This window comes from Podarcis raffonei, chromosome 2 (assembly GCF_027172205.1).
Source record: "Podarcis raffonei isolate rPodRaf1 chromosome 2, rPodRaf1.pri, whole genome shotgun sequence".
NCBI lineage: Eukaryota > Metazoa > Chordata > Lepidosauria > Squamata > Lacertidae > Podarcis > Podarcis raffonei.
Genome location: NC_070603.1, coordinates 57766649 through 57787324, shown reverse-complemented (window position 1 = coordinate 57787324; position 20676 = coordinate 57766649). Strand labels below are relative to the sequence as shown.

General features: G+C 40.3%; 1 protein-coding gene across 3 annotated transcripts in view; it reads left to right on the top strand.

The window, feature by feature from the left end:
• FSTL4 (follistatin like 4) overlaps positions 1-19556 on the top strand; it is a 348356-nt gene extending 328800 nt beyond the window's left edge. The window contains exons 10-16 of one of the 3 annotated variants that reach the window (XM_053376793.1): positions 1048-1182; positions 3235-3261; positions 7065-7187; positions 8742-8887; positions 11632-11739; positions 14826-14935; positions 18219-19556. In XM_053376793.1, the coding sequence (XP_053232768.1) occupies positions 1048-1182; positions 3235-3261; positions 7065-7187; positions 8742-8887; positions 11632-11739; positions 14826-14935; positions 18219-18921 (1352 nt within the window). In that variant the 3' untranslated portion in view covers positions 18922-19556. Of the gene's footprint in view, positions 1-1047; positions 1183-3234; positions 3262-7064; positions 7188-8737; positions 8888-11631; positions 11740-14825; positions 14936-18218 lie in introns of all 3 variants that reach the window. The other 2 variants (XM_053376792.1, XM_053376794.1) reach the window with 2 other exon arrangements.
• Positions 19557-20676: the final 1120 nt, after the last annotated feature.

Genomic DNA, 20676 nt, shown 5'->3' with positions numbered 1-20676 from the left:
GCCACTTTTAGTATCTTATATTCATAGTGTCAAACTGCCTGTAAAAAAAAGCTATAATCAAAATTAATATCCCAAAATTCATGTACAGGCTTTTAAACAGACTCTGGAAGGCCACATGTTTTTCAAATAATTTTACAATGCCGCTGAATGGAAATGATTTTATGTGGTTTTACTTCATTTTTAATGGTAAGTTACTGGCCGGTGAACTGTTTTAGACTGTTGTTTAAAGTGGTTGGCGTTACCGAAATGTGCCATTGTATTTTATGGACGGTTTTGCTGCTTTGTGAAGGCTTTTCTTTAAAATATGCCCTAGAAATATGTGAATAAATACAAGAAATGAAAATATTATCAGAAGTTCAAAGATTTATCCATCTGATAATGTATTGTCTACTGACATTCTCTTATTCTTAGAAAGATAAGTAAACTTTTGTGACTTTCCAATGTCATGGTAACCAATCATTCATCCTCAGTATTTCTGGACTTCTTCAACTATAAGCAATCTCAATTCTGGAACAATGAGTTCAAAAACATAATTGTAAGGCTGAAACCCTGAATTAATGCACTAAAATGAGTGATGTCTGGATTTATCCGGAATTTTGGACTCGTGCGGAGCTTGATATATGGGTACCCTCAAAAAAATTTAAAATTTGGCTGTATAATTCGGAACCAATGTGATTTGAATAATGTGATGTGATTGGCCTGTTAATACAAATTATTATATATATAAAAAAGTAAGGCTGAAACCCTGTGTTGTATCCCACATAGTTGCCCTGTTACTGTTAACACAAGGACTTCCTCCTGCACCATAGAACTTCCTTTCCTCTTCTCTCTCTCTCTTCCCAGTCCTCCAGAACAGATGGGCAGGTGTGCAAGGAAAGGAAAAAGTCCTTATGCTAACAGAATTACTTTGTTGGATAAAACCCTCTGAGCCTATTTGATTTCACTGGAACTCTCTGTCAAGTAACTGCGTTTAAGACTGCAGCCTAAAAACCTCACTTTCCAGAGCTTGTTACAATTTATAGCTTTTGTGGATCTTTTTTGTTGCAGCAAATGGAAGCGAACTTCACATCAGTAGTGTCCGATATGAAGACACAGGTGCCTATACTTGCATTGCTAAAAATGAAGTGGGAGTAGATGAAGATATTTCTTCTCTCTTCATTGAAGATTCAGCTAGAAAGACTCGTAGGTTTAACTTTTACACACACTTTCTAAGCTCTTTACTATATCTAAGGTTATGGTTTGAGTTTTAAAACTGTGGATTTAATTGAATGGTACCAAACTGGGTTTTGCCTGAGTAAAGATTCACATGATCAAGCTTAATTTCAAAGTAGCTGCCTGCTTCCCATTTATCACCAACAGTAGCTAATTAATTACACAATTCTAAGGGACTTTGTGGTTCCATTCACTGTTGTTATTTAAAACTAACAAACTCTGGTTAAGAACTTCCACATTGTTCCTTAGTAGTCTGCTCTAATATATAATGAGTCTGAAGCAAAGACGTATTTGATCTTCACTCCTGAAATTCTGCATGGAACATGAGAAATTTAGTGATGGGTAGACTTTCTCTGTGGTTTGGAATTAAGCCTAACCCCCACCCCCAATTAGTTCAGCAAACATCCAGCACAGTGTAACAGCAGCAAGAATGCATTGGCACCTAGAGGTTTTCCTGCAAACTCTGCCTCTTTTAGCTTGTCTGGAACACTTGCTGCCATATTCCCTCTTCTAGTAAATCATTCAAGGCTGGGGATTATGCAGATGGTTCCATCCAGGTCAGGAGCATTATAGGCTATGGATAAATCTCTAGACCCTGTTATGACATAATCTAGAACACACCAGGGATTAGAAACCTTCAGGCTTGCTGCGATTATCTTTATATCCCCATGATGTCCTCCATGAGATCATTGATGCTGGGGCTGCAAAATCCATACCTGTGGGGTCACAGTATTATCCAAGGCCACCATGCTCTAGCCTTATGCTGGGCTATGTTATGGCGTAGAGTTTAGGGGTACTGTTTTGCTCCTCTTTTGGAGTTTAAAGTGCTCACAAATCAGACCCATACCACTAATGAAACCTCATGGAAGTCTTGCTTATAAAATATCTGCAGGATGTCTGCTGATTTGAAGAAATATGTGCAACATGATACAAGATTCAGATTGCATAGCAGGGAAGAATGCAAGATTTTTCATTGACAGTCATAGAATTACATTCCTTGCCATGCTAATTAAAATTGCAGTCAATTTGTATCTCTCATTTTCTTGATGCTTAAAGCTAACAAGGCACTGCTGCAAAAGAAAAATATTTGAAGCTATCTGTCTATTGTTTTCAAAACGTAACACAAGATTGGTCTCACAATCCTTTGTAGCATCATGGCAACCATTGCATAGGACTGTGTACAGCCAGCTTTACACATTACTTTTCTAAGATACGCCAACAAGATATTGCATTTAAAAATTTAGTGCATGAATTTGACAAACATGTATTTTCAAATGGGCATATAATCACAAAACAACAACCCCTAGGCAACTGGGATTGACTACAGCTCCCTAACAAATGTGCCTTCAGTCACCAACGCACAATGGAAGATCAGCCCCAGGCATTTGTTCCACAAGTAAGAAATGTAAATAAATATTAGGGAAAAGAATAATAGTAATCTCCATGGCAAGGCTGTTTTTGCCAAGAGAAGGCTGTAAAAATAAATTAATTAAAAAATAAAACTTTGAACATCAAAATGCTCATTAATGAATATTAATGAAAAGAAAGTCTGCTTAGCATTATGATTTCTGTAATTATCTGTTAGAAAATGCATTGCATTTACAGCAAGCTTTCATGTGATTACAGCTTCTGTGTGATTCTACAAGATAAAAGGCCATTATTGTGGAAAGAGGAGAACTGTCTGCTCATGAAGAGACATGTTTTGTAATCTTTACTTAGGCAAAAATCAAAAATACTTAATTTAATGAGAATTTTCTCTCTATAAAAACTTTGATGTTTGCTGTGGGGGAGGGGCAATAGATGCTTCAACAGAAAAACTGAATTTGGTGAAGTTTATTTTGTCATATCTTTACTCAAGTGACATCATGTGTCTGAATTAATACTGTAAAGCTATCAGAGGAAAAACAATTTTAAAAAACCAGAATGTTAAATTCCTTTAATTGCTGCAATGAAATTTTGACAATGTTTTTTTTTTCCTTTTCTTGATCATTTTCTGGCTCTCCCATTTCTCTGATGCTGCAGTTGCAAACATACTGTGGCGAGAGGAAGGTACTGCAGTAAAATTGTCTTGTTGTAGTGATAATGTGCTTGTCTGCTTTAATAATTCCATAATGGACCATTCTCCACTGATTTGCCACTAACTTTAGCAATGTCAGCAGGTCTCAGCTTAGCACGCAGGCAAACCCAACAAATAACTGGTAGGATATTAGTGATGCAACTTTTCTAAAAGACTCTTAAGTTTCTATGATAAAGATTTTCTAAACAGGCATTCAGAAAGTTAACAACATTTGAAAACAGATTCTTAAGTATGTAATCATCAGCAGAAACACCAGAATGAAAGTCACAATTTACTATACTTTAAGTGGAATGTAAGTACTCTAATTTACACCAACAAATCCTGCTGTTCTTTGTTCATTTACATCACTTGAACAGATGTTTATTTTCTAGGCCACATATTTCAGCTCCATATTTTTTGCTAAATAAATATCAGGAAAGCTGTTGCTCTCCTTCCCTTCAACCATGTAGAACACTGCTTACTCCAGTGACAATTGTTTATTCAGCTTGATCAGATTTATAGTGAATCCTACACTTCTAGTCTCTGTGCAGGTTAAAATAATCCTTAAAACCTTAATGGATTTACTTATTGAGGTCTGATTCATATATCACCACAGCAGAGCAAGATGTGTTTTCCTTGGCCTTATCTCATGTCACCATGACGATATATTAAAAAGCTGGACCACATGATGGAGCCAATTGCCAAGTGTTCTTCCTACCCAACCAGGAAGGAAAGGTGATAGTTGCCAGATCCCCATGATTCTAGCCTTCCGAGCATTACTGCAGCACTGTGGGACGATTCTGCAAAAAGACTCTCTTAAGTTCTCGCAGGAGCCCTAAGTATTGAGATATGTCTACAGGAAATTGTACAATGAATTGCCAGTGTAAATATTTGCTGGGCAGTAGGAAATAATATAAATTTTCCAGAGTTTCACATCAAATGAATACCTACCATATGTGCAAAAGCTGGTCAGGGACAGTTGAACAATTGGTTGTTTAACTTATTTTGCCATGTTGATCATGAGATGGCATGTCCTAGTGGTTCACTCATTGGGCATCTATGGCAGCTGAGATGAACTCAACGTTCCACAAATGGATGAAATAATTGGCCTGTGTTGACTCCATCCAATTAAGTACCTTTAGTATCATAGGATCACCGGGTTATTTCTTCTTCCTAGAAAAAGCCTCTGCAATGCTGAAAGGGCACTGGAACACTTACATGAACATGATATCCTGCATCAATCAAATCTTTCCTTGGAGTCAGAGAAGCAGGATTTAGCTCTACCATCAAAATACAGTTTTTTCACAGAATACTAGAGTGGTTGTTTCTGATGTTCTAGGCTTGTGTGCCCATTCAGGAGAAGTGTGCCATAAATGGGGGAAAGGTAGTTTATCTTTAAGATCTGATATAGAAAATTTCAGGCTACGAACTTTTGTGGACTTATATAGATTACGTAAATTAAATAAACTCTAAAAAGTTAGTAGCCTGATATTTTTAAAGTTATTTTTAAGTAGCATGTTTGGAACTGGCATATAGGAGGGACAGGGAGTTCTGTCCCTGCTCCAGAAACTTATGGCATTTCCATGCAAGGAATAGGGACCTTTCCTGCTTGGATTCTTTCCTTGGTCCTGAAGGGAAACTTCTTATCTTTAAGGGCTCTCTTCTTTAAAATGTGGTTACTTGGGGCAGGGTGTACATAGGCTTAGAAAACCTGAGTCATGCAATGCTGGTTCTAATGAAGGCTAGAACATGGACTACTGCATTTTCCTCATGGAAAATTCACCAAGGCTATGATAATAAACCACTAATGCTTAAGCAACATGAAATTGAGTCATAGCATTACCATAAATATCTGCTTTAACGGCAGGGCAAATGAAAGCTGAAATGTGAACATGCATTTTATCAAACGATCATGAAGAACAGGCTGGTTAATGTGCATGAATCTGAATATAGGCACAGTTCACACTTACCATAAGTTAATGCATGATTGTTATCATTTGTTTTAAACTGTCCCAACTTTAAACATCTGCAGAAATGTGCACTCATTGCATCAAGGGCCAAATCCTGCTTTCTAATGTGTGTATTCAGTCCTCATTGAAATGAAGAGGAACTGTGTGCATGCGGCAAGAAAGGATTTTGGTCCACATTTGTTGAAAATGTCAGCCTAAGATATGCCTGAGGTATTTTAGTTCTTCAGCAGTGATGATAACGTAGGAATTTGCTAGCCGTGTGTTCAGAAAATGCATGATCCCTCACTGCAGCATCACATTTAAGGATCACTGATCCTAGATCCACTTTGATGCCTTAACTGGGGTATTTCTGTGGTATAATTCAAAGGCTAAACTTCATATATCAAATTCTCAGCACACCAAACGGATATAATAAAAGCTATATAATGTGCAAGTGTCATTGTGCTTTGACGCTATGGAATATACACCAGAGGACTCAATCTTGCAAATACTCATTTTCTATTGCATACTTGTTTGCAAGATCTGTGACTTCAGGAGCAGTTGTACTGAAAAGCATGATGAATTGCATCAATTTAACAGCAACAAAAAGCAAATATTGCATGGTTGTTACTTATTTTTTAAATAAGCAATATTTTCATGATTAAATTGTCAGTGCACAATCTAGCCAAAGTTAGGCACTTCTAAATCGAGCCAATTTCAGTGAGAGTACTCACATAATGCTTAATTATTTCCCTTTAAATAAATGGAAATGGAAAATGGTTACACTTTGGCTGAATTGTGCACTTTGTGATTCCTTGATTTCCAATCTTGGAAGTGTTTAATGTCATCCAGTAACTTTTCAAGTCTGAACAGGATACACAGTTTATTAGCTTAAAAACAACTATCATCCACCAAAGGTAACTTTTTTGACAAACTGAGCTTTCATTTTCTGTACAAAACAGTTTACAGAAGTAAAACTATGGAAGTTTGGCAGATAAGTACACTATCAACTTTATTTGGGATGACAGAAGCCATTACAATACCGTATCTGTAGAATATATATATACATGTGTAGTGAAAGGATTTCTGATGAGAGTGATTGAAAAGCATACAAGGTATTCATTACTGCATTTGCATGTAATGGAAAATGAAGTATACTAGCAATGTTTCAGGACATTTCTGATTAAGCAGAAATGTAGAATACAATTCTTTTACTAGAAACTCACTGACAGGCTATTTTTTCCCCTTAAAGCTTCTGGAATGCCCCAGTTTTGATAGATGAGTGCTATTGCAATGCTAAAAGATTCCACATTTGTGAATTACAGTTTGCAAAATTTCAAAAATGTTTTTGCTTTGGTGGCTATAAGGATTTGCCCCCGCCCCCAAATGTTCTCTAGGCCACTGGGGGAAAAGTATTACCCTCAACAAGTCAGCAACACCCCTTATTCCAAATTGTGTGAAATGCATGGTTGCATTCCAGCATTTGAAACATTTACCTAGAAAAAGCAAAAGTATTAGCAAACTGCTTCTAATGCAAAGGAAAGAAACCTGCATATTAATTTGATTGCAAAACACATGATCCCAAGATACTGTCTTACATTTGTAACTGTTACCACCAAGGCAATACATTTTTGAGCTTATCTGTACCTCTTTCCTCACACCTTGAAGCCCTACTTGTGACATGAACTTTAATTTTGTGAATGCACCAAAAGCATCCAAATCTCTAGGGGTTTTTTGGTTTCGTTTTGTATAGTAATTTTTATTTTTGAGGTTTAGCCTACTTTTTTTGTTTTTAGACAGGAAATTATGACATGTTTTTCCCCTTGCTTTTTTGTTTTCTCTTCAAGGGCTCAGTGTGGGAAACATGTTCTATGTCTTTTCTGATGATGGAATCACAATAATTCAGCCAACTGACTGTGAGATCCAGAGACACATCAAACCAAATGAGAAAGTTTTCTCAAGTTATGTAAGTTTGGGGTAATTAATCTTGGTCCTGCATCAGGGATGTAAGAAGTCCTTGTTTTCCTTTCCACCCTGTATTTATCGCAGGCAGTGCTGCTTTTCTGCCGCAGTTCAGATTCTGTTAAAAACTACATTATTTATCTCACTGCCTGCTGTGGCAAAATTGTGAAATTTATATATTGTACATGTAAAGAGGAATTCAATGTTGTGCTATGTTGACCGCACCATCGGCACAAGCCTTTCAGCGTGCTGGGTGGAACAACCCCTTCATCTCCCCTATGTGCTGGGGGCTCTCTCAACCTCCTGAGGCAATTTTAGGACTGCAGAGGGAATGGGAGGGAAGCCCCATCGCAGAATTGGAAATCATTGCACAGGGCTTCCACTGGTGGGACTTGTGAGGTGAATCCCTACCATAATTCTTGTAATTATGCCAAATTTATAAAGTTTAGAACTGGAGTTTCACAGGCCTTCAGTTCCATACATTCATCTAAATAAACCACAATGTGAGGAGCATATTTTCCTAGCCACCCAAGTTCTATTGAACTGAAGGTTGAGAAATTTATCAAGAAACTCCTGTTGCCAAAACATATGGTTTACCTCAGGGTAGAGTCTACCTTAGCTAACTTGAGGCCCTGTATTGTGAACCACAAGTTCCATAACTCAAATATGGCTCTCCCAAATATTCAATGGCTATATTATTGTTTGAATATAGATTTCAGTCTGTGATGGCTTAAAACAGGCGTAGGCAAACTCGGCCCTCCAGATGTTTTGGAACTCCCATCATCCCTAGGTAGCAGGACCAGTGGTCAGGGATGGTGGGAATTGTGGTCTCAAAACATCTGGAGAACTGAGTTTGCCTATGCCTGGCTTAAAATAAAGCTGGCTTTGCACCTCAGTTTAGCACGTCCATTCTTCCCACAGCAAACTGGGGAACAAATTTCTACAACTTTGAAAAATTTGAAGATGTTTTGTGGGGCAGGGAGTTGTTCTTACTTTACTAATTTAATAGCTGAAGAATGAGGGCATCCTGCACTTAAAATCTTTTTTAAAAAAATGCTCCATGTGCTCTTGCAGTGATGTGAGGCTCTCTGTGCACAGGCTTCCATTGCAACTGTGTTTCCTAGAACATGTGTGTGACTATATGACATTGTGTGGGCATTCCAAAGAGTCCTGCAATACGGGATCCTGTGTAGAGAGAATCTGGTGCCACTGCAAGCACACATATGGCCTTTATAAATGTTGAAATGCAAGAGAGACCCCCTCACATTTAATAAGGTAGAAATCCCAGCCAATGAAAATTCCTCTGAAGCACTACCACCTCCACCTCCCTCTTTGGAAGTCTCTTCAACTTGGCCTCAGGCCCATCAAATGACCAAAAGACAGGTCCCCCAAAAGGTTTGCCAGAGAACTAGCTCAATACCACAGGTTAGATCTATTACCTTCAAGGTCTCATTGTTTTACCTTCTATCGTTTTCCTCTGTGGCCTTATATAGCAGACTGCCTGGATCACAGCACTGAACCTAAACTTATTAAACCTGCTTTCATTATTTTATTTCAGGCAGAAATCTGTCCTAGAGTTGAAGGTGAAGCCATTCAGTCCTGCCTCTGGGCTTCCGCTGTCAATGTCAGAGACAAATATATTTATGTAACACAGCCAAAGTGGAATAGAATAATGATCCTTGATATCCAGACTCAGAAAGTCATTCAGGTAACTTCCCAGGGGCAACTGAATGCTTTTGGATGGGGGACAAAAAGGTTTCATACTGCCAAAAATTTGGCCTCTTCCCAAAGGAGGTTCTAGCTATTGACTTTGTTAGTAGATTTGTAAAAATACAAATCTGCAGCTGGGTTAGCAGCACGTTAGGAGTATGGTAATACCCCATGCTCGACATCCTGAGGTGGCTACTAGAAAGAGGATCGTTACTAATCATGTCGCTAATAGTTTGACAACAACATTTTGACACTATAATGCCTGTCAATTGAAATCCTCTGTTAACAACATAGGTTGTAATATGTAATGCTGATAACTATATATGTAGACTTTGTCATATTCTGAGGCCGCAATCCTCTACACATGTACCTGAAAGTAAGGTCCCACTGAACACAGTGGAAACTTACTTATGAGAAAGCAAACACAGGATTGCAGTTTCTGTAAGGTTGTAATTCTATTCACTGAACTCTGTGACACTTTCAAATAAATATGCAACCCAGATACTAAAGTCAGTTTATGGCTGGCATTTTAGGCCCTTGTCATGTCCACAACACCTCTTTCTTATTCAAAAGGCTGCCACAACATGGCCACATGGAATGGAAGCATATGTAGATGAAGGGATTCACTGAGTGCTGTTCAGAAGACCTGCATAAGCCCTTGGTGGGTGTAGTGGTAGAGAGCCAGTGTGGTGTAGTGGTTAAGAGCGATAGACTCGTAATCTGGTGAACCGGGTTCGGGTCTCCACTCCTCCACATGCAGCTGCTGGGTGACCTTGGGCTAGTCACACTTCTTTGAAGTCTCTCAGCCCCACTCACCTCACAGAGTGTTTGTTGTGGAGGAGGAAGGGAAAGGAGAGTGTTAGCCGCTTTGACACTCCTTTGGGTAGTGATAAAGCAGTATATCAAATCCAAACTCTTCTTCTTCTTCTTGGTACTTCCAGGAGGCTGAGGAAGAGACTCAGTATCATTGCTGACATTTGTCTTTTGGTGTTGTCAGCCTCCTCTGGAAGTCAGATGTGAGGGCCAGCTGTTTGTCATCTACCCCCCCAAAAAACTGCATTTATGCCAAGCTCCTTGGAGTATAGCAAGACCAGTACCACAAAATGCATTGTCAGTTAACTTTCATTTTTGCTTGTTTTTCTTGTTCTTAAATCTAGATCATTGGTGGTTTTTGTAATATTAAATTGGTTTGCCAAATTGTTGGTTTTTGCTACTTTGAATTTACTAACATGTTCTGTATGTCACGGCTAAAATGACCGCTGTTTCTTTAATGGGTCAGCATGAGTCAGCGGTTTGCAGCAGGTTGTATATATAGAGCGAGAAATGTTAGTTTGTTGCTGGGTTGGGGTTGGTTTGTTGGTTGGTGAAAGCTGGTAGTGTAGGTTTGTACAGTTGGTCAGTTGCTTTTGCACAAAGACTTTTAAGAATAAAACTCTGCAAGGATATTCTTGTGGACTCTTTTATGCCGACAAGGGTCTGAGGACCAGGCTGAGGAGACAAAGGGAGGTCAGAACCCTTTCCTTTTTTTTTTTTTTTTTTTTTGCTTTTTACAAACACTGACACTGTATTTTGTATTTCCTGTGTTCTCCGTTTTGAACATTTGCTGTAAGCCACTTTGGGCGCAGCTCATTGTGGAAAAGCGGCATTTAAGCAAAGCCAATCAATCAATCAATCAATCAATCAATCAAAGAGTGGTTGGCAGGGGAGGGGTGGCACAATGCAGCTCATCTCCTGGCAGCGATGTTGCTGCTGCTTACTGGGAGACAGAGGGTGAGGCCAATGGTGGAGGAAGGGGGTGCGGTGGGTGCAGGCTACCTCGGGTGTCATCACTGAAGGCGGGTGACAAAATGACAAAAATCTAAGTTAAAAATAATAATTGGGCTGACGAAACTTTATAGTTCAGTCAACAAACGCAACGGAACGCAGCTGGCACTGGGCGCCACACTGCAGGGGCCAGCACTTACCACGGGGCCTGCAACATGCCCAAGTCACGCTTCTCTCCTGGGAGTGGTGTGCTGGCTTGAGCACCTGCAGGCTTGGCGCTGCCTGAAACAGCAGCGTGAAGCTTGCGTCTGCCCACCTCTGCTCCTTCAGCTGCCCTACAGTGGAGGGAGAGGCTGCAGAAAGGCTCCACACAGCACGCCCTACCCCCCATGGGCAGCTCGCCCTGCCCCCGGGTGCAGGACTCGTGTGCCGCACCAGGCACCCGAGCAGCTAGCTATGCCGCTGGGTGAAGCGCTGGGGAAGTTGGCCCTTTGTGGGTGAAGATCATTTAGTTCCCCGCCAGTGTCCCTGCTCAGTGCCAAACTCCCTACCATCTCACCCCTCTTCATTTCAGTAAGCAACAGTGTCGCCACTGCCAGTACTGCTCCTAAGAGCTATGTGGTTCAAACTGCAGAGAAACAAAAGACACAGGTACCATACTGGTGTGCCATACCATCTGTGCTATACATCTGGGTGTAAATTGTGTATAGATGACAGGACTGGTGTGGAAGCAGCTATGGTATGGCATCAGCTGCTTTGCTGGCAACAACTTACAAAGCAGGTCTCAGTATGCCAGCGTATTAAACTGGGTGCATACGATGACATGTAGTGGTTTGGTGTCTGACTTGGACATGAAATGCAAAATGTGCACAAAGGCTTTCTTAATAGCTTACAGACCCTAATCAAATGCATAACTTACATTCTTTTTCATAAGGAAGAGCTAATGCAACTTTTTTTTGTTTCTTTGTTTCTTTGAAGACTTTGGACACTGACCCTCTACCTGTAAAATTACATTATGATAAGTCACATGACCAAATTTGGGTACTTAGCTGGGGCGATATGAAGAAGTCTCATCCGGTTTTGCAGGTAAGCCTCTTACAAATGCAATAGTTAATCACAATCTTCCTTTAGAGCCATTATTCTTATCAGCGGAAATTTAGGAGTAACATTTCCTACCAGAAATCTTATTTAAATGTGAGCCTCAACTCTGTCTCCCTCCCTCATCCTTATCACTGTTTCTTTTGTTTCAAACACTGTTTCAAACATGCTGCAAATGCAAAGACCTGCACAAAGACAACTTTTGAATCAACTGTGTAGACTTTTTTATAGGTTAAGAACAGAGCTGATGGGAAAATTTATAAACCAAAAATGGGGGACATGTGGCTTTCTAGATATTGTTGAACTCCAAGCCCCATTAACCCCAGCCAGCATGGCCCAGTGGAAAGGAGTAGCACTGCATAACTGGCCTGTTGGCTGAAATGTTGGTGAAACAACATTTCAGCCAACAGGCTGAGAGGGCAGGGGTGGGGTAGCAATGAGGTTTGGGTGTTCCAGCAGAGCCAATCAGGTACTTTTGCTGGTATGACCACATTGCCCCAAGGTCTCTGCTATCCTGCCCCACCCCCTCACCATCCTGGTGCACAGGAGCAATGCCACCCCTTCTCACCAGCTGCTCCTATCTGGTCAGCCACAGGTTTCCTCTCCCCAGTGTAAACTAAATAATTCTTCATCTGCCTCCGGAGGGCGCCCCGTGCTTCGGGCAGGTGTGCGCAAGGCTTGGGGCTGCAGCCGTGGCTGGGGGGGGGAATAATTTTTTTTTTATTCATTTCCCCCCCAAAAAACGAGGTGCGTCCTATGGGCCGGTGCGCCCTATAGGACGAAAAATACGGTAAATTGGTTTAAGAATAATAAATGTGTCTTATGGTAGAAATGGAGCAAGCTTCATGAACTTGAATGCATTGCTATTTTGCTATGCTTATTCCTTGCCTCATGGGGTCTTCTGGTATGAAGACTTTTCTCATTCTAGGTCTCTCCTCCATGGTCATAGTAATTTGAATAAGATAGAACAACGTATACAAAAATGACAATGGTTTCGGGAACAGAAGATCCTGCCTTAGTATAAAGGATTGAACTAGCTTACCTTCCAGCACTGTTATTTATGCTTCAGTAGGGCTATGATAATTAAATTACACGTTTAATTAGAATTCCAAAGATCATTAGTGCAATGTAGGCCATAAACAGAGAAAACATTTGTAGGGGGAAATTATTTGATAGATGGCAGAGTTATGGTAACTGATGCAACAGACTAGATAAAAGATGGTGGCATAGCTGTTAATGATCCACAATGAACACCCACAATGAAGTTTGGGTCTTTGATGATGCATTCTGCCATAGATTCAGCACCAATTATTTTGGGGGAATGTGAGACTAGGAACTTATATCCAAAACACCCGTGCACCTATTAATGGACATCATGCTAGGCCAAGGGTTTCTCTGCTAAACATCTGCATAGAGTAAAGGTAATGGGACCACTGACCATTAGGTCCAGTCGTGGACGACTCTGGGGTCGTCCAGAGATGCGGTGCTCATCTCACTTTACTGGCCGAGGGAGCCGGCGTAGAGCTTCCGGGTCATGTGGCCAGCATGACTAAGCTGCTTTTGGCGAACCAGAGCAGCGCACGGAAACACTGTTTCTGCATAAAGTGGTTGCTGCCAATAGGCAACAGACAGAAGATGTGCAGTATTGTACAAAACAGTTGGGCATATAGATAGCTAGCTAGCAATGTTAGGACTGGTGGCAAACAGCTACCACACCCCAGCATGAAAACAGGCAGACCTTTAAAATGGTCGCTGTACAAATGGGGACTTTAGAGAGTGGTTCAGTTTGTAACTGACAAGTTGCTCAGTCTGAGGACCAGACCAAAGTCAGAAGCTTCATAGGATCAGGTGGAGTCCTATTGGCCACTTTTGTCATTTTTGATCCCTGCAGAAGCATTAGCTTCAGTGATGGTGCCAAAGGTCAGCAGATTGCTCATCTGCAAGCTGCCATGATGACACAATGAACAGGTCACTAGAGTCCCATTGGGAAAGTCCTCAATTGGAAACCCCTAACACCTGACGAGTTATTTCAAACAAATATTAATGAAGAAGCCTCACTATCGCAAAAACACTAGAGGCATGGTGGAAACCTAATGTACCATACTCTACATGATTACATCAGAGCACTTTCATCAAGAAATGACAGGGTTCTCAAAAGAGCCTGACAAAAATATTGCAGCAGATCTTTTAAGGCTCTGGCACTTTCTGTAATGAACTACTTAGCTGTAAATTCTGAAGATGTCCTGTTAACACAGAGAAACAGTCAACACGCCTAATGAACTGAACTTAGGCATCATATAAGCATTCTAAGGTTTGATTTTTATTTTTTTTAAGTCTCATCTCCATATTTTGCTGGAGTCACAGGAGAAATAACAAAGTGAGCTTTTCATTATAGCAAAGAGCTTACATTCTTCTCAGAAATAACCTTTTCAAAAAAAAGAAATACTCACTCTACCCCTTTCCATATATTCCCCCACTCCCTGGCACTGTAGATATCTTTTCAAAGAGATAATTAACTGCTGTGACTTTGCTGTCGGTCATTCAAGCCAGTGAATTAGCATGGTGCATTTAAGTGAGATTAATATATGTGAACCTGAAAACAATGTTTATAGCAGGCTGTGCAGAAAAATTATGGAAGCGTTAGAGCTGGGACATTCTTCCCATGCCTGCATGATTGCATTGTCTTCCGCTATAAACAGCTTGAAAGCAGATGGAGAACTGTTCTCTTACCTTGCAAATGTCACATAATACACGCAAATGCCATTTCATCCTTTATTTCCAGGAACCAGGAAACCCAGCATTTTGCCCTATGGAATGCTGCTGGATACATGGGGGTGGGGTCATATGAATATAGGTCAGAGGTTAATAAGCTATGACCCTCCAGATGCTTTGGACTCCAACTCCCACCAGCCCCAGCCAGCATAGCCCAATGGTCTGTGATGATGGGCATTGTAGTTCAACAGCTTCTGGAGGGCCACATGTTACCCACCCCTGATTTAGGTAGTCTAGAGTTTATATTTCAGTGCCTCATCTATTGTTCTATTTCTGCTCAGCATTTTGGTTATTCCTTGTAGGTAATACCAGAAGCAAGTACAGGAGACAACCAGCATATCATTCGCACCCATTTGAACGGGATGGATGATTATTTTATTCCACATACAAACCTCATTATCAATCACATCAGGTAAGAGTCCTCTGGGCCCCAGTAGTTTGTACTTTTAATCTGATGAAATTATTAATAATCATGATAATTACTTGCTTTGCTTTCATGGCAATCGCTGAAAGCTCCACCACACTAGAAGATATAAACCATGAAGACCTGCTCCAAATGCCTCCATGTTAGCTAAGAGACAAGAAACAGCACATGAAATAAGAAAGATGGGAAGTACACAAAGAATCAATGGGGGTAATAATGGGCAGCATGATTATTAGGTGCCAAGCAAAAATGCCCTTTTTATTTCCCCCTGTGCTTTTAACTTTGGATATATTCCCTTCTCCCTGCTGTAACTGTATTTAGCAAAGCCCTTATGTGTCTTTGCTAGATTTGCATTACTTCCTGTAAACCACAAATTTTGAATTGAATAGCAGTATGGAAAACTTTTCAATAAACAAAGTTCTGGGTTATGCAAAATTTCAGCGGCAACTCTTTTCTCTGCCTAGCTGAGAGCCTTTGCAAATGTTCTGCTGACGTAGCTTTGTGACTCTGCAGCTTTTATGCAACCTGTTGGTTGTGCAGTGTCCAGATGCCAGGAATGCCTGTGGTTTGTCGAGCATCATCATGTTAGCCCAGTGCAATTCATTGTTATGTGTTTCGGTGCAGAAAAGCATTTCTTTCTTTATTTGATGATTTATTTGAAACATTTAACTGTTATTTAATTAAATAGCACCTTTCTATTATACCAGTGGTCCTCATACACACAAATGGGTATTAGTAAGTATACCATGCTATAGGGACGCGGGTGGCGCTGTGGTCTAAACCACTGAGCATTTTGGGCTTGCTGATTGGAAGGTCGGCGGTTTGAATCCCTGCGACAGGGTGAGCTTCTGTTGCTCGGTCCCTGCTCCTGCCAACCTAGCAGTTCAAAAGTAAGTCAAAGTGCAAATAGATAAATAGGTACTGCTCTGGCAGGAAGGTAAACGGCGTTTCCATGCTCTGGTTTCAGTGTACCATTGCGCCAGAGGTGGCTTAGTCATGCTGGCCACATGACCCAGAAAAACTGTCTGTGGACAAATGCCGGCTCCCTTGGCCTGTAAAGCGAGTTGAGCGCCACAACCCCAGAGTCATTCGCAACTGGACTTAGCTGTCAAGGGTCCTTTCCCTTTAAGTATACCATGCTACTGGTTTGCTTTACTATATTTGCTGTGCAATCCTGTATATGTCTACTCAGAAGTAAGTTCCATTCAGTTCAATAGGACTGTTCCCAAGTTAAATGTGTACAGAATCTAATGTTTTTGAAAGGTTTTGTTTAAAGTCTTCAAGTGGCTTAATTCAAAAAAGCTGCAGGTATCACCTTATTACTCTCCAATCGCCTGTCCATTTCATTTTCTCTGCCAGTATTTCATCCACCCCACACAGCATCTTCTGATGGATGTAAGTATAGCAACTGAATGAAACACTAAATCCCAGGAGTGTTCATGTGTGATCATACACTATGCAGGCTTACTCTTCAGGAGTAAATTGCCATGGCTGGACACTTCAGTGATGCTTTCAGCTAAAAAAAATAAGGTAGGGGGATATAAGCCTATTATATGGAGACAGCTGTGTTTTATAGGTGAAAACACAGGTCTGAAGTATGATTTTCACACAATGGAATGCTGACAATTCGGTTGTGTAACAATTGTTCCAAAGCATGACCTCAAGAAACATTATGTGCTAGTCTTTTAGGCAGATAAGCCACATGTGTGTGGAACACGGGTGAAATGGAGCAGATTTTCTATTGTTTTCCCTTTGAGAATTACTCAAGGGCAAACATCACTTAATATTTTCTTCCTTACTCCCTTTTTAACTACTTTCCTATAAGGCATGATAGGGAAGTCTTAACACACTACTTTCAATGGGTGCAAGAGAATTCTGTAACCTATGCAAAGAAAAACCTGCTACATCATTTCAAGTACAGTAGTACCTCGTTGTGAGTCCGCCCCATTTAGCATCCATTTCGTGGAATGTCTACAGCAAACCCAGAAGTACCAGAACGGGTTACTTCCAGGTTTGCTGCTTGTGCTTGTGCAGAAGAGCTAAATCGCGGTTCACGCATGCATAGAAGTGCAAAACTGTGCATGCGCAGAGCGGCGCTTTGTCGAGCGTCCCTTTCATCGAGCATCCGGGGCTCCGGAATGGATCCTGGACTCAAAACAAGGTACCACTTTATGTCTATAGGACATTAACATTTTGTTTCCATGACTTCCTCATCTCCTTCATGGCTTGAAATATCACTATTCTATGCTACATATTCTTGAGGACTTAGGTTGGTGTTAATTTAATGTATGTAGATTGCAGCCCCCTTGTCAGGGGCAGGCCAGCAATAAAACAGCCAGTGTCAGTGAAGTTAACTATTTATTCAAAGAAACCAAAACAACACAGGCCTAGTGATCACAACTCTTACCAGTAAGTCTTGCCCCAATGAAGCAGTTGAAGGTCCCTGTCTTCCCACTGCTCTCCAAGCCTCCTCTCCCACTTCCTTCTACAGCAGCCTAAGACTCTTTCATCTTGTCTCATTTTGCTCCACCCTGTTCATTTCATTCTGCTCTATCGTATGATTTTTCTTCAACCAGGATCAGCTTTTGGGAGAAGCAGGTATCTGCAGGGGAGAGAAATCCAGAAAACCCCAATGTGTCAGAATTGGATCCAACCCTCTCTTTCTAGGGTATAGCACCTGTTAGCATTGGATTTTAGTTTTAATATGTCTCCTTGTCTTTGATATTGTCTGCCTATGTGCTATAGTATAGTACTTAACATGAGTCATATGATAAGCTGGGAAACCCCTGGTTAAAATCTCAGCTTAGCCATGAACTTGCTTTGTGACCTTAAGCAACAAAATGTGTCTCTGTCTAACGGACTTACTCAATATTTAATTTTATTTGGCCTAAGTGCACAAAGCATTCCACAGATACTGAAACAACTTACCCAAACAGTAAGTGTTACAGCTAGCCTCGGAAATTTTGGTGAGCTCTGAAAACCTTTTCATTTCCAGAACATTAATTTCATAAGGTCACTTCTAATACTCAACTCCTTTATTTATTAGGTGTGTCCATTCTCCATTTTGTTCTGTTATTGTTTATTAAATAATAAACATTTCAAATAAATACATACATATTGATGACAGCGTAATAGTGGCCTACCTCCTAGGGTTGCGTAAGACTAAACATTTCTGCTCTTGGGCCAAGTGACACAAAGAATTGCTATTCTCATAACATCTTGTGGCATCTGTTTAGTTATATATTGTTTGTCTTTTATTTCCCCATTTCAGATTTGGTTTCATCTTTAACAAGTCTAAGTCTGTCGTTCACAAAATTGATCTGGAAACTGTGGCTCACATCAAGACGATCAGCTTCAAGAACTACAGCTGTTTGCCCCTAGCCATGGCCTATACACATCTGGGTGGCTACTTCTTCGTCCAGTGCAAAACAAACATGTCAGTACCAATAACTCCACAGCTTATAATTGACAGTGTTACAGATTCTGTTATTGGCCCCAACAGCGACATATCAGGTACTCCCTACATCTCCCCTGATGGACGCTATTTGGTCAGCGCAGATGAACAGAGCGGGAGGATCAGAGTCCAGGCAATAACAATCCAAGGGGAAATCAAGTTGATTTATGACTTACAAACCACCATGCACATATCCGATCTGACATTTCAGCCCTCTTTCACCGAAGGCAATCAGTATTATATATACGCTACTTCACATTTGCAAACAGATGTGCTTTTTGTAGAGTTGTCAACAGGGAAAATGGACGTATTGAAGAATTTAAAGGACCCTATCAAATCCAAAGACTGGCCCTGGAGTAACTACAACAGAATTATCCAAGACAGTGGATTATTTGGACAATACCTTATAACACCAGCAAAGGAGTCACTATTTATAATTAATGGGAGACAAAACACATTACGCTGCGAGGTATCGGGTATCAAGAGAGGCAACACAGTGGTTTGGGTTGGAGACGTATGAAAAGTCAAAAGGAACAGAACTGCCATAAAACAATGGACTGATTGGACCTTTAACTGCAAAAAATATATATATGCAGTAGCATTGTATATTTTTACACTGAGGGAAAAACTGTATAAGCTTCATGGTGCAACACTGGCCTACTTGCAAGGTTTATAATATAAGGTATGCTCTGCTAATAGGAATTGGTTACGCTGGGAATTTGTGTGGAAGTCGGACGTGACAGCTTGAGTTATGGAACATATACTAGGAAAAGGAATGATTTCTCAAAACTGAGATTGTATAAGCCACATTCCTTGGTGATTCTGTACAACAACACTTTTGCGTTGAAAGGCTGATGACTTCTTAAGTTCCATCAGTATTCATTCTATTGGTCCAACATAACATTGCCTGTAGTGTGTGCCGTGTGGCATGAAGTCAGGCCTGTAGCTTAGACATTTTCACATGGATGGGCACACTGGAGAACTTTAGGCGTTTATGTACTTTGTTGAAAATGCAATCTCAGTCAAAAAGTCCTTTTTTAAGCTTTTTTTAAAAATGAAAATGTTATTTATATAATTGTTCAGTATGACACATATTATCAAGTCAGGAAATTTAAATATTCAGACAGGTAAAGAAAAATCCACTCACCTTTAAAAATAATCGGACTAAGAAGGTAAGTTGAAATATCTGGTCAATATTTTCATTTATGTTGCTTCGAAATGCAAATGGGGTGGCAATACCCCTACATGCCCTCCAATAGCTGCAGGCCTCCATGGAAGACATCACCCTTAACATCAAAGGAAAGAGGTAAGAGGTTAGAATTAAGGATTGAGGGGAGGGTGTGAGAGCATATTGTCTCTGAAAGTAGTATTTAGAATGCAAAGAGATAGGAGAGAAACATACATTGTTTCTTTACGGGGAAATATAACTCAGGAAGGCTAACCCAACACCTTTCTGAGTCCAAACATGATGGAATTCTGTACTGTCAGGTATATTTCTCTGTCTCACAGCAAGCACCTGAAATTGATATGGGCGAGGAACGTTTCTCCTCTTCAGTCCTAAGGAGGACATTAAATAAAAGAGGTGGGGCAGATTTGAAAGCTAGAAAACACATGGGCAAATATGCAAATATCTTCTATGTAATCAGGAAAGAAAGCTTTATCTGTTTTTATTTTTAAGCAGCAGCTATCATTAAGTGTGCAAGATGAACTGCTATTTCAGCAGGCAAGAAAATAAGCAGTGTTGTTCCCAGTGCAGAGAGAAACATTTCCAGAAATAATTTCTTCCCCTTCATTAAAAATTTACCATTACTCAAAGTAATTGGGTTCTTCATGAAAACAATAGCTATGTCTTGAAACGTACCCTTTCCAGTAGCCTATTTTTGTGCAGAAAACTTAGCTTTTATATAAATCAGGCACTTAATTTACATCTGTCATCCAAATGCCTGCAAAAAAGGATTTTTTTAAAAAAATGCTACTGCTGTTCATTTTCTTCTCCCATTCATGGTGTTCTCATTTATAGTCAATTATCATTCACTTATGCTGCTTTCCCCCCCCCCCCCAATCTAAAACCAATTAAAATATATCCAACAATGCAATAGCAGACACTGAGAACTGTAAGCAGATTTGCCATAAAGAGATGTAAAATATATGTATCTTGCTAACATTGGACACTGCAACTAATCATAGTTGGAAAACACACAAGATGGTTATAAATGCAATTGGATATATAATACCCAATCCCAGTGTAGTCCAAGCAATCAGAAGTGAAAATATG